Raw genomic sequence first — 11,560 nt, forward strand, 5'->3', positions numbered from 1 at the left:
CAAGCACAATCACGAATCGCCCTGAATCATCCGGCGTTCGAACTTGAATCAGCATCACGCATGCCGCTGAGCCTCTAATTCATCTTCAGAATTATAGTGTCTCACACCACAAGAAGCTGATCAGCTTTCCGAACGATTGTCAATCGTTTTGTTTCAAGTTGTGTGGCGCCCAGCTCCATTGACCTGTGCAGCTTCATCGTAGCGCCGCATGCCGAACCACTTCAGGCAATGCCGTAGCCGTTGTTCTCAATAGTCTGGAGTGGTGTATACGAAAAACTATTGAGTGGTGTCTGCGAAATCAAGGGCAGCTTGCTTCATGACGCCAAGCCTTCTTTCTCTCTTGAGCAGTATCCATATCTATCCAAGCTTGTCCTCCAGTTTGTGAGCTTTGCCAATATCCACTTCTACCCTATCGCAGCAATCAACCCAACGCTCCCTACTATCTTCAACTCACAGCTTGCCCATCTCCTGTCATCTCTTATACCTAGACCCATCCCATCCCATCTCGGCCGCAAGCTTGGTTCTTCGTCTAAGTTTCCGTCATCTGCTCCTATCAACATTGTCCACGTTGTCGTTGGTTGGCAAATTTTAAACTGGGTCTACGGCGGTCAAAGCTTCTGCGTCGATCCCAACACACACAATGGCCGCTTCCTCTTTCTCAAAGATGCTGGCGCAAGCATCGGCATGGTACTACGGATGGACGCCCATGATCATGCTGATCTGCTACAGCGTGCTTTCGTTCTTCTTCTATCTGCTCATCCCTGCCGGGCTGCATCGTGCAATCTGGTACACGTTGGTAGCGCTTCAGACGTTCACTGCGCTCTCCGTATCTACAGAAGCCATGCAAAGTATTCGACCGTCGATCAATGCACGAAAGGCATGGCGTCACGCAAAGGCGCACGGCTTCAAGCTCGAGGACGGTCAGGAGTGGCCTTTTATCGATGTTGTGCTTGTGGCCTACCTTCCCAACGAGCAAGAGATCATCATGCGACAGGTCAAGTACGCTCTTCGCGAGCTCAACTACCCCGCTCACCGTATGACGGTCAATGTCTGCTACAACACGCCGTATCCCATCGAACCCATCGAGACTGAACTCCGCGACCTTGCCAAGGAGCGCCCCAACCTGCGTATCATCAAGGTGCCCAAGTCCACTTCCAAGGCCGACAACATTAACCACTTTCTCACTCTCGATGGAAAAGGCGAAATTATCACTCTCTACGACACGGATCACTATCCGGAACCGGATGCGCTTCGCTGGGTCGCCAAGCGCTTCATGCAGGGAGGTGTGGATATTATCCAGGGCAGATGCTGTATTTACAACTACTCGGAAACCTTCATGACGCGTCTGATCGCTTCTGAGTTTGACCTCATCTACGGTGTCATGCACTCTGGTCGTGCCGAGATCCAAGGTTATGGTTTCTTCGGTGGCTCCAATGGACACTGGAACGCATCGCTGCTTCGCACGCTGGGTATGCAGAAGCACATGTTGACCGAAGACATTGACTCATCATTACGCGCCATCATTTCCGGTGCTCGTATCGAGTATGACCTCAAAGTGCTTTCCTACGAACTCGCCCCGGAAACGCTCCCAGCTCTCGTCAAGCAGCGTCTGCGTTGGGCACAAGGCTGGACCCAAGTCGCTTTCCGACACGCGTTGCCTTCCATCCGTCGTGGTGCGTATTCTGACGGCAACGGTTGGCGTTCACGTATCGGCCTCTTCCAGCTCCTTCTCTACCGCGAGTTCTATTTTTACATCAACTCGCAGCTCGTCTTCATGTTGGCTTCCGGTATCTGCTACAACATTCCTACACAAGGTTTGACGCGCTACTTCGAGGACTTTGGCGGTTACTCTTTGTCAATGTTCGCCCTGGCAGCCAACTTGATCTGCTTGGGTTTGACCGTGTGTATCCAAGCTAGAAATCGGTCACACTTTACTCACATGGGCGGGATCATCATGTTTGCGCTCTGCACGCCCATCTGGTACTCAGTCACCTCGTTGATGGCCATCTTCTGCCACTTCCGCGAATTTATCAAGTTCGAAAAGTGGAACCCTACTGCTCGTACTTCGGCCAACTCCAAGACCAACACTTCGGCTGCCAACTCGGCAGCTACCTCACAAGTCGCTTCGAAGCGCAACAGTACCTCTGCATGAGGGTCTGATACGTCGAACTCGGTCATTCTTTTGCGTCACCTTAGTCTAGTTTTCTTATAGCAATATTTGCTATGATTCTCTATTTGTTTTGTTCGGTCAGGCTTTCTTTTCTCCGAAACGCAGATTCATGCTTTCGATCATAACTATGGCTGTTTGCGCAAAGATGTGATCACAGATGTCTTGAGGAGAAGAGCAGTCTCGCGGTGCGCGGCCTGAGAGATGCTAGGACTTGTTCGCTCTGATACCGTACCTGTCCATCTCTTGCTGGATTAACTTGCCGACATCGGCGATTGCATCAGCCATGCGGATGCCCGCGTCGTTCCACATCATCTTCTTTTCCACTGCGCTGCTGGTGTTGTCTCTCCAGATGGCTCCGGCATGGCCAAACATCTGGCCAGGAGGCGTGTTGAGACCAGCGATGAAGCCAACAATAGGTTTCACAAACTTGTCCTTGTCGTGCGCCTGCCTGTATTTGCAATTTGGATCATGGAGCAGAGCATATACCTCTTCCTCCATGGTGCCGCCAATCTCGCCGGCGAGCACAATAGCTTGCGTGTTTGGGTCGTTGAACAGAAACTCGAGCGCTTCAACTGTACGGGTTCCTGGGTAGAAGTCGCCTCCAAGACCGAGGATGTACGATTGTCCGATGGGTTTTGTAGCATAGGCGGCTTCGTACGAGAGCGTACCTGAACGCGAGACGATACCCACGGGGCCAGGCGCACAAGTGATCAAGGGCGAGATTCCCATTCTACATCCTCGTGGATTGCAAAACCCCGGACTGTTGGCGCCGAGCAATCTCGACTTGGATTGCGAGTGCAATGCCTCCATAACTCGAAATTGATCTTTGACGGGCACGCCTTCTGCTACACTGACGATCAGGGGAATCTCTGCGTTGATAGCCTCGATGATCGCATCAGCTGCTAGCGCAGGTGGAACAAAGACGGAAGTGGCGTCAACGCGAATGCCAGCATCCAACACTTGCTTGATAGAGTTGAACACAGGCCGTCCACCAAGGTGCTTGGAACCGCCTTTGCCGGGTGCTACACCGCCGACAACGTTGGTACCCATGTCAAGAGAGATCTGCGTGTGTACAGTGGATGCTTTGCCAGTAAAGCCTTGTACAATCACGTTCGAGTGTGGACCCGCAGCAAGGTTCGGGATCGTGTTCGAGTAGTTCGCAAGACGCGTGCTGAATGCAAAGCCTCGCCGCAACATGGCGTTGACGTCTCTGAGAGATGCTGATGCTTTGACAGCACGGCTTGCTCGTATCGCTGAACGACTGCTACCGATCATCATCTGAATGCTGGACAATTAGCGGGAAGATGGTAAAGTCTTGTGGTGGACGTCTCAATCGACCTAGCTGGTCTCGAAGCTGTTGAACAAGGAAGAGCGACACGGAAAAGTGCGGCATCAGACGATCACATTGCTACGCGGTTTTTAGAGAGCTATTCCGGTGTTTACAAGGCGTACACGATAACCCCGTCACAGTCACGAGTGCTAGTCCTAACGCTTGCCGAGCCTACGGTCTGCACTCTCGTGAGGATTGGATGCGCTTGTGGGGAAACGAGCCAGCAGCTGTATTTCGCAGGAACAGGTGGCCAATTCGCACAAACTTGGCGGCATTAAGCTGCACTTTGGGCTAGCATCGTAAATTCGCACCACGCTGTCAAGGCGCACTGATCATTCCCGCACTCCACACAAGGTAAGCTTCGAGGCGACAGAGCACTCGTGGTCACCCTGGTTCCTGTGGCCAAAGATATCCGTGTCCAACATCGATCTCTTGACACCAACAGAGGACTGCAAAGACAGCATTGGCCTTAATTGCTCACGCCTGAAAACATTTCCAATAGCCAAGAATCCAGGTTCTATCTTGTTTTCCACCCTCTACGATCGCAGGTTGCAGCCATGCTGGCCAGAAGCGCATCAAGACTTGGTCTATCGATACCGCGTTGGGCTGGAACAAGTAACGTCTGTCGTCCGACCATCTTTACTTGTCACGTTCCTTCTAGCGTGCGCGACTTTCACCTGGAGTCGAAGGACATCCCCGAGTTCCTCTCGAAAGCTGGTGCGAGCATTGCTAGCTGCGTCAAGATCGAATCGAGCTCTAACACATTGCCTATCTGCGACCAAGGCGTGGCAGTGCTCATCTCAGCCGATCGAGACCCACAATCATGGCCAGCTGATGCTGACGCCCGCACTGGCAACTTCTTCGGTCCGAGCATCCTATCGGCTCGTGTCTCCTCTCTCGCCCCGCTCGACAAGACGTACTTCGGCAGAGGAGGTCTAGGACTTCTCAAGCTTCGTCAACAGAAGCCTGCATCGATTTCTCATGTGGCTGTACGATCCAACACCTCGTCGCTCGCCGAAAGCCAGCTAATATCACTTGTTCACGGCTTGGCAAGCAAAGAGGCTCAAAATGTTATTGCAGCAATGTGGAAGGTCTTTGATCAGTACGAAGGCCTTTGGTTCAGCTTCACCCTTGTACCTGCTCAAGGCGATACTGAGGTTAAAGTGGTAGCACCCTACATGGAGTTTGACGATTTCGCCGTTCGTCGTCAACCGCTGCTCAAGCCGTACTTCGAATCTCGTCCTCGCCACACCAACACAGCACGTGCCGAAGACAGTGGCCTGTTTTTCGTGAAACTCTCCGATGTGGATGCTCCAACTCTTACGCAAGCGTCTGATGGCAAAGAGCTACCAGAGGGCAACATTGGCTGCTTCGGCTACGGTGCCGGCAACGCCATGGCTACAATGGATGGCCTGAATGTGGCAGGTGGTCGACCAGCCAACTTCCTAGATGGCGGGGGAGGAGCCAATCGCACCAACGCCAAATTAGCCGTGGAGACGCTAAACAGAGATCCGGCAGTGAAAGCGATCTTCATCAACACGTTTGGCGGTATCACTCGAACAGACATTGTCTCACAAGGCATCATCGATGCTGTTAAGGACGACAAGATTACCAAGCCGATCGTGGTGAGGATGAAAGGCACCGGTTCGGAAGACGCGGCCAAAGTTCTGCAGGCTTCTGGGCTCGAGTTCGCTTTTCACGATGATTTCAATGCTGCTGCTGCCCATGCTGTCAGGGCTGCCAACCAGGGTCATCTCTGAACGTCGCCTCAAGAACCAAGTAGAGTCGTGGAGGCTAGAAGTAAGGAATTTTCAATGGTGAATCATGTAGCCAAGATCGAATGAATACAACGCAGCCATAGCGGCCATACCTAGTCGACTAGTCGAAAGAAGGCGCCAATGCGATGAGGTTGAAGTTGACCTCTTCCGGATTGAGTGCCATGTAGTTGTCTTTGACATAATCCACTGCCACCGGCAGCAAATCCTGCTGAGAAGCCACCTTCTTCCCCCTATTGATGGGGCCTTTCCTTCCGCCGGAGCCGTCCAATTCGACCAATTCGCCATTTTTGCTTCTTACAAAGCAGACAAAGTGCAAAATGACATTGTCCAGGTCCTCGGGAGCCTGACTCTGCCCTTGACTCGCTGTTGCCTCGTGAACCGTCTGAAGCTCTTTCGAGTTGACTAGAATGTCGGCTCTTTCATGCGCATCTTGCGTTGCTCTTGCCTTTTCAAAGAGCGTATCGAGTGGTGAGCCGGGCTTGATCGCGGTGGAAGCGGAAGAGTTGGCCAGCGCATGGAGAAGACCGATAGTGCCACAGGCGTTGCCAATCGTCTGCTTGAACCACAGAATGTCAGAGTCGGAAGGCGAGGGCTGAGCCGTCGCATTCTCGGCCTGGCGAAGCTGTTCCATCGAAGGCGTGATCGGAAAGAGTAGCAGTACAGCAGCAACAGGTTGAGGCACCATAGCAAGAAGCTCAGCGTCGGTTCCGTAGATGTCGTGGAACGCGTACTTGGAGGTATCCAGTCCCATCGATGAACACCAGCTGCTAAACAGCTCTGGGTTCGACTCGAGAGGCACCCACTTCATTCTTGATTCGGTCATACTTTTGATTATAACTCCCGTTGGTTGAGATAAGTCGTGCACCTCGACGTGATCAGGACGGTGAGCAAGCGCTGTTTGTGGCAAAGCTGATGATGGTCAATGCCAAGTTGTGGCCGAGTCGAAAAAGGTGGAGGATGTGTGGAGAAAACAGAGCGCGGAGAAGGTGCTTTCATGTTAGATCCCGGCACAAAGCGGGTCTCGGACTTGGTTTTGCACGCTCGTCGCTGTTCAAGACCCTGTTTCCCTACACCTTGTTCTCTACACCTTGAATGTGTAAGTGTGAGCTCGGATTTGAGTACTATTAAGGCGCAGAACGTGCGCGGTTCTCCCCAGGAGCAGCTCATACATATCACTATGTCGTCGACAGCGGGAACTCGACGACCCCGCCAAATCACACCTACATCGCCCTCGCCCTCTCCTGAACCACAACCAGGTGCGACGAACGGCTCGTCTTCCACGATCAATGTCGCTGTTCCGTCCGCATCTGCACCTGCGCAAGTGGCGCCCTCACAGGTAGCAGCAGCAGCTGCTACACCAGTAGACGCAGCAGAAGCTGTGCGTATCAATCTGGAAACGCGCGTGCGCTCCGTCGTCGACCTGCTCTACCAGCTCGCGGTTTGCTCTGCCGATGTACAGGAAGGCTCGCAGCACCTCGTTGCGAACAAAGTCAACGAATGCATCCAAGCTCTAGCAGCTCTCGATGCCACCAAGGACGAACTGCATAGAGCACACATGATGATTCCACAAGACGTCCTCGAGATGCTCGATACGGGCAAAAATCCAGATATCCACACAAGAAATTTTGTCAATCGGTTGGCGAGTGAGAATCAGTACAGCTACGGTCAGCATCGCGCAGTGGAAAGGTATAAGGCTACATTGGATGCTGCGCTGGATCAAGCATTCCCAGAGTTGAAGGCGGCACAGGCCGAGTCGACCGAGACCAAGTAAGGAGCTTTGCCTGACACGAATCGACGCGTTTATACCCTTCGCCGGAAGCCAGACGGCGGCTATGGCCTCATTCCACTTGCGTCTCACACTCGCTCAAATGATACTTGTAGGCAAAGTCACGCGCAAGCACGCACGATTGCAACTGTAGCGAAACAAAGTATCAACGTTATACAGATAGCCATGTGACAGCGGTGAACACGGACAAGAGCAAAGTTTCATGGATCAAAGCCCCACCTTCCGTCGATCTTTCGACCGTACAGCTTCTCTGCATTCTCAAGAACCTCTTTGCGACCTTTGAATTCGAGTCCTTTGGGACCCATCTCTTCGAGTCGGAATCCGCCAAACCCTTGAATTGGCTCGCCGTTCTCGGTGTTGCTCTTGAATGCTTCCGGCACAGGCAGCGTGGCGGGCATCCATCGTTGGGCTCCTCTTCGGTCCTGTCTGCGCAGGAGACCAAGAGCGATCTTGACTTCTTCTGCCAACCAGCCAGCCGAATGTTTGGGGAAAGCGCGCGCGTAGACCGGCTCGTTCTCGTACCACGACAGCTCCATCCGCCAAGCGGCTGGCTTGAACCGCTTTTCGGCATCTTTAGACGTCGGGGCATCAGCGTGGAGGTGTCCGCCAACGGGGCACACCTTGCCATCCTGAGCACGTGCGCCAGAAGCAGGGCAAACAGCAGGGATACCGTCCGAGAGGAGACTTTCGATCGAAAACACATGTCCATTTTCATCGGCTGCAACAGGAATGTTGCTGAGAGGCTTGCTCCTTGGTAGCATCAAGGTTCGCATGACCAAGGCGCGAATGCCAAACATGACGTCCTTGAACGTCACGATCCAGGCAGGCGCTGGAGGATAGCCGATCGCCTCTCTGAGCCTCTGGTCCATGAACGAGGAGACGAGGTTCCTTGCAAATCCATGGGCGAACTGAGGCAGAGCATACATGAGCAAGTTGGTCGTGTGATCCGCAACGTCCTTATTGCACTGCTGGAAAACCATGTAGTTTCGTTCATAGTCTCGGCTCCATTCGGTAAAGTCTTGCAGGTTGTCAGGGATGTCGGTGATGCCCATGCATCTACCAATGTGGTAGAAGAGCGCAAAAAGCGCTTCCTTTTCGAGTGCACTGAAGGATCGCCATTCGTACTGATCAACCCACTTGGCAGGTTCGATAACGAAGGTGCTGAGAGTGTACTTGAGATCGTCGTTGGAGATCTTGCTCTTCCACCTGCCATGCAGATAGTTGACACGGGCTAAAGCGATAGACGATCGAGGGTCATCGGGATCTTCCCCGAAATGCTCCCAATTGTCGTCGCCGTCGTCCGAGCTACGTGATTCCGCCTCTCCGCCGTCAGGTAGATCCAGACGAGGCACGGGAAACGTCATGAACGCCTGAATCAAGGCGGCGGTATCGACATATCGACGACCTGCATTCTCAGCTTTGCCGAGCTGACCAGTGTGCAACAAGAGCGAAGAGATGGTGGGAATACCATAGGTTCGGAAGAGCGCAAACTCGAGCGACTTTGCAAAGACAAACGGATAGTCAAAGTTGCCAGACAGACGCGCGATGCGCTGTGCATCGCGTATGCCCTTGTACGAATCGATCATACGTGGTTTGTCCGGATTGGCACCGACACTGGGGAGAGAGTAGCGTGTACCATAGCGTTTGTGAATGTGACGGTAGTGCGAGAATCGGCGGAGCTGCACACGGACCAGGTGGACGGCTAGCAGCGCGGCGGCCCAAATGTGCCAGCTGATCATTTCCATATAAAGACGATGGTGGGCAAATGTAATCGAGAAAGGAGGGACAAGAGTCGAAGAGGAGGAGATGGATGCATGAGTTTGCGCGATGATGCGGGGTATTTGAAGCAAGTTCAGCTTCAGCAGGGCGGGGAAGGAGGGGAAATAGAGCTGCGTAGCATGCATGTAGAAGGGTCGTGAGTATAGGACCCTTGTCCAGTGCGCACCAATCGCGAATGAGGCGTTGTGCGTTTTGCGCAGACACGTCAGCTGCCCAATGCAGTCAAGGGCGACAAGCAGCTGGGAATGCAACGGTATGTGATGGTTTGATTCCAGACCAAGAGTTGCAACTGTAACCTGTCAATCTGTCAGCCTTTCGGTTACTCGGGCCAGCCTTGCCGGTAGGTGCAGCGCCTGCGATAGCTGAGAGCCACAAGCGAAACCTAAAGAATATGGTTCGTGCATACAAGCCTGTGATTCGTGGTTGTTGTGGCACACGCTCAGACATGTCGAACGTTCCTTAGAAAACAATCGGGAATGGGGAATGGCTGGGCAGCACGCTAGTGTACCATTATCACCCCTTTGCTTGGAACAAGACTACGAAGCCAAGCTCGAAGGCGTGTGAGAACAACATAACCTGCACTAAACTCACTCGACTGCGCCAAGGATTGAGGGTCGTGGATGCCTTTGAGCTTTATGCATTGGATCGCGGGGTTTTCCCCGCATTGCGGCTGGTTCGCGTTGGCTTCTGCTGCTTATTACCGCACCTATCTGATCACAGATCACATCACATCAGATCGTATCACGAGCAACACGTGAGAACCACATCTGCTAGCCGACAAAATAGTATGAATAGAAACGCGCACTGCTCTGCCAACCTCTCAAGCCAAGTTCGGCTTATGTGTCTGTCTGTTCGGCACAGGGTCACGTTTCTCCGCAACCCAGCGCGCCAGGACATCTCGTTGCTAACATTTTTCGACGTCGACGATACTACCAAGTAGGTCTGAAAGGGATCAGACGCTTGCATCGATCCTGGCTTATTGCTTGTGAAAGCCGTACATTGATCTCTTCTTTGCCCCTCTTCGCCTGCTGCGAGGCACAAGAAGCTAACGTCAATCATGTGGGAAAACTGCGCCTCCGAAAGGCAGGCGAAACACAAAGTTATCCGCACGCTTCTCTGCATGGTCTCGACAAGGATCTGCACTAGCTAGAACGTGTTGATGATGATACATTTCGGAGCATCATCGGTTTGCGAAGCATCGAAATGCCGCCCGTTCAAGCTACCATAGCAATACAAAAAAAAGACACCCGAAAGAGCAAGAATCATGTGAAAAGCAGTCCGATTCGTAAATTGGCACTTCTGTTTGCGCCAAAATTAGAAGCCAGAAAAGGTGTGCGGCCAGGCTCCGCCAGTGGCACTGCCAGCGCCAATGCTGTTGGGAGTGCCAGCGTTGGACGATGAGGTGACGTAGTCTAGCGGTGAATGGTGGTGCGAGTGGTGACTGCCAGCGTGTTGTGCGAGATGGTGATGGTGAGCATGGTGATGAGGTTGCTGATGGTCGTGAGCAGCTGACGCCCCACCTGGATGTGATGCATGGATGGAAGATGCTGCGTGGTGGTGCGAGTGGGTGGCGTGATGATCATCAGGTTGGGACGAGTGTTGATCGGCTGAGTTGTCGTGGATCCAATGTGACATGGGTGTGTGGCCGACGTTGACGTTTGCGTTACTAGTGTGAGGAATGTTGTACGATTGTGATGAGGATCCTGCCCCTCCTTCTTCTGTTAACGCCGCTGTTGTGGAAGACGAGGCTTCTGCATCGTCATAGGCACCTGCCATGCTGTGCAAAAGATGATTGTCGTATGAAACAGCCTGGTTCTGTTGTTGCTTTGTGCTTGCGCTTGCATCTGCGTTGGATCGACCCAGACCTCTTCCCTCGCCTGTCTTTTCACGTCTGGCGGCGCCTCCGCCGGGCAGTCTGCTGCTGGGGACGCTCTCGTGTCGAGGGACAATATCGATCAAAAAGTCAAACAAGTCTGAGCGACCAATAGCACCGGTGACATCGGATCTCTGGATCGTTCTCCTCTTGTGCTCTTCAGCGATCAGAAAGGCGCGGCATGTCAAGTCGGAGATGAAGATCTCACAAGCGCGTGCGAATAGGATTGGTGCTTCAGCCGAGATCATCTTAACTTGATCGTCGGACTTCATCACTTTTTTGATACGCGCGAGCGGAAGCTGGCCTTGGGTGGGCAAACCGGATTTGAAGTCGACAATGTTGCCATCCGCATCTCCACCTTGTTCTACGAGGTCCATTTGGTATCTCCAGAAGGAGGCTTGGAAGTCGTCAAGATCTTGAGATGCATGCACGAGTGGACCCGAGGCAGGCAAGGTGCTGGCAGCATGACTGGACGAGGGGACAGCGGCAGCGGCAGCGGTAGCAATGGCGGTGGCGCCATCGTTGGAAGCTATTGAGGATGCGCGAGAGCGCTTGTTGGGAGTCATGTGGATGGATATGCAATATGATCGATGCTGGGGCCTTGTAGTGAGTGGTGTTTGCGAGCGTTGAGGGGTGTGTATGGATGGACGATGCGGATCACCAGGAGAGTCGGGTCGCATGTTCAGCGTGGGGCTAAAAAATTCGCTTTTGCGCTGCAAACTTTTCGCGTGGGTTCCGAGTTCCGACGAGTTTCTAGCGGCGATTGTGGCTATCAGATAGGCGACGTGCAGTTGGCACCTGCAGCATAACTTATTCACGATTGATGATTGACGACGTCGTGGCG

General features: G+C 53.1%; 7 protein-coding genes across 7 annotated transcripts; 3 read left to right on the forward strand and 4 right to left on the reverse strand.

Annotated features, from left to right (window-relative positions):
* Positions 1–706: 706 nt before the first annotated feature.
* UMAG_01902 (uncharacterized protein) lies at positions 707–2,152 on the forward strand (the record flags this gene model as incomplete). Its single annotated transcript, XM_011389531.1, has 1 exon — positions 707–2,152. The coding sequence occupies one exon, from the start codon at positions 707–709 to the stop codon at positions 2,150–2,152; it is 1,446 nt and encodes a 481-aa protein (XP_011387833.1).
* Positions 2,153–2,374: 222 nt separating this feature from the next.
* On the reverse strand, positions 2,375–3,448 carry UMAG_01903 (uncharacterized protein; the record flags this gene model as incomplete). The annotated part of the gene is made up of 1 exon (XM_011389532.1): positions 2,375–3,448. One exon carries the CDS (start codon positions 3,446–3,448, stop codon positions 2,375–2,377), a length of 1,074 nt encoding a protein of 357 aa, XP_011387834.1.
* Positions 3,449–4,057: 609 nt separating this feature from the next.
* On the forward strand, positions 4,058–5,260 carry UMAG_01904 (uncharacterized protein; the record flags this gene model as incomplete). The annotated part of the gene is made up of 1 exon (XM_011389533.1): positions 4,058–5,260. The coding sequence occupies one exon, from the start codon at positions 4,058–4,060 to the stop codon at positions 5,258–5,260; it is 1,203 nt and encodes a 400-aa protein (XP_011387835.1).
* Positions 5,261–5,378: 118 nt separating this feature from the next.
* On the reverse strand, positions 5,379–6,101 carry UMAG_01905 (putative ubiquitin thiolesterase L3; the record flags this gene model as incomplete). The annotated part of the gene is made up of 1 exon (XM_011389534.1): positions 5,379–6,101. One exon carries the CDS (start codon positions 6,099–6,101, stop codon positions 5,379–5,381), a length of 723 nt encoding a protein of 240 aa, XP_011387836.1.
* Positions 6,102–6,455: 354 nt separating this feature from the next.
* On the forward strand, positions 6,456–7,049 carry UMAG_01906 (mediator complex subunit NUT2; the record flags this gene model as incomplete). The annotated part of the gene is made up of 1 exon (XM_011389535.1): positions 6,456–7,049. The coding sequence occupies one exon, from the start codon at positions 6,456–6,458 to the stop codon at positions 7,047–7,049; it is 594 nt and encodes a 197-aa protein (XP_011387837.1).
* Positions 7,050–7,264: 215 nt separating this feature from the next.
* UMAG_12175 (uncharacterized protein) lies at positions 7,265–8,803 on the reverse strand (the record flags this gene model as incomplete). The annotated part of the gene is made up of 1 exon (XM_011389834.1): positions 7,265–8,803. The coding sequence occupies one exon, from the start codon at positions 8,801–8,803 to the stop codon at positions 7,265–7,267; it is 1,539 nt and encodes a 512-aa protein (XP_011388136.1).
* Positions 8,804–10,157: 1,354 nt separating this feature from the next.
* On the reverse strand, positions 10,158–11,282 carry UMAG_01908 (uncharacterized protein; the record flags this gene model as incomplete). Its single annotated transcript, XM_011389536.1, has 1 exon — positions 10,158–11,282. The coding sequence occupies one exon, from the start codon at positions 11,280–11,282 to the stop codon at positions 10,158–10,160; it is 1,125 nt and encodes a 374-aa protein (XP_011387838.1).
* Between the last annotated feature and the right edge of the window lie 278 nt (positions 11,283–11,560).

Source organism: Mycosarcoma maydis, chromosome 3 (assembly GCF_000328475.2).
Source record: "Mycosarcoma maydis chromosome 3, whole genome shotgun sequence".
Lineage (NCBI taxonomy): Eukaryota > Fungi > Basidiomycota > Ustilaginomycetes > Ustilaginales > Mycosarcoma > Mycosarcoma maydis.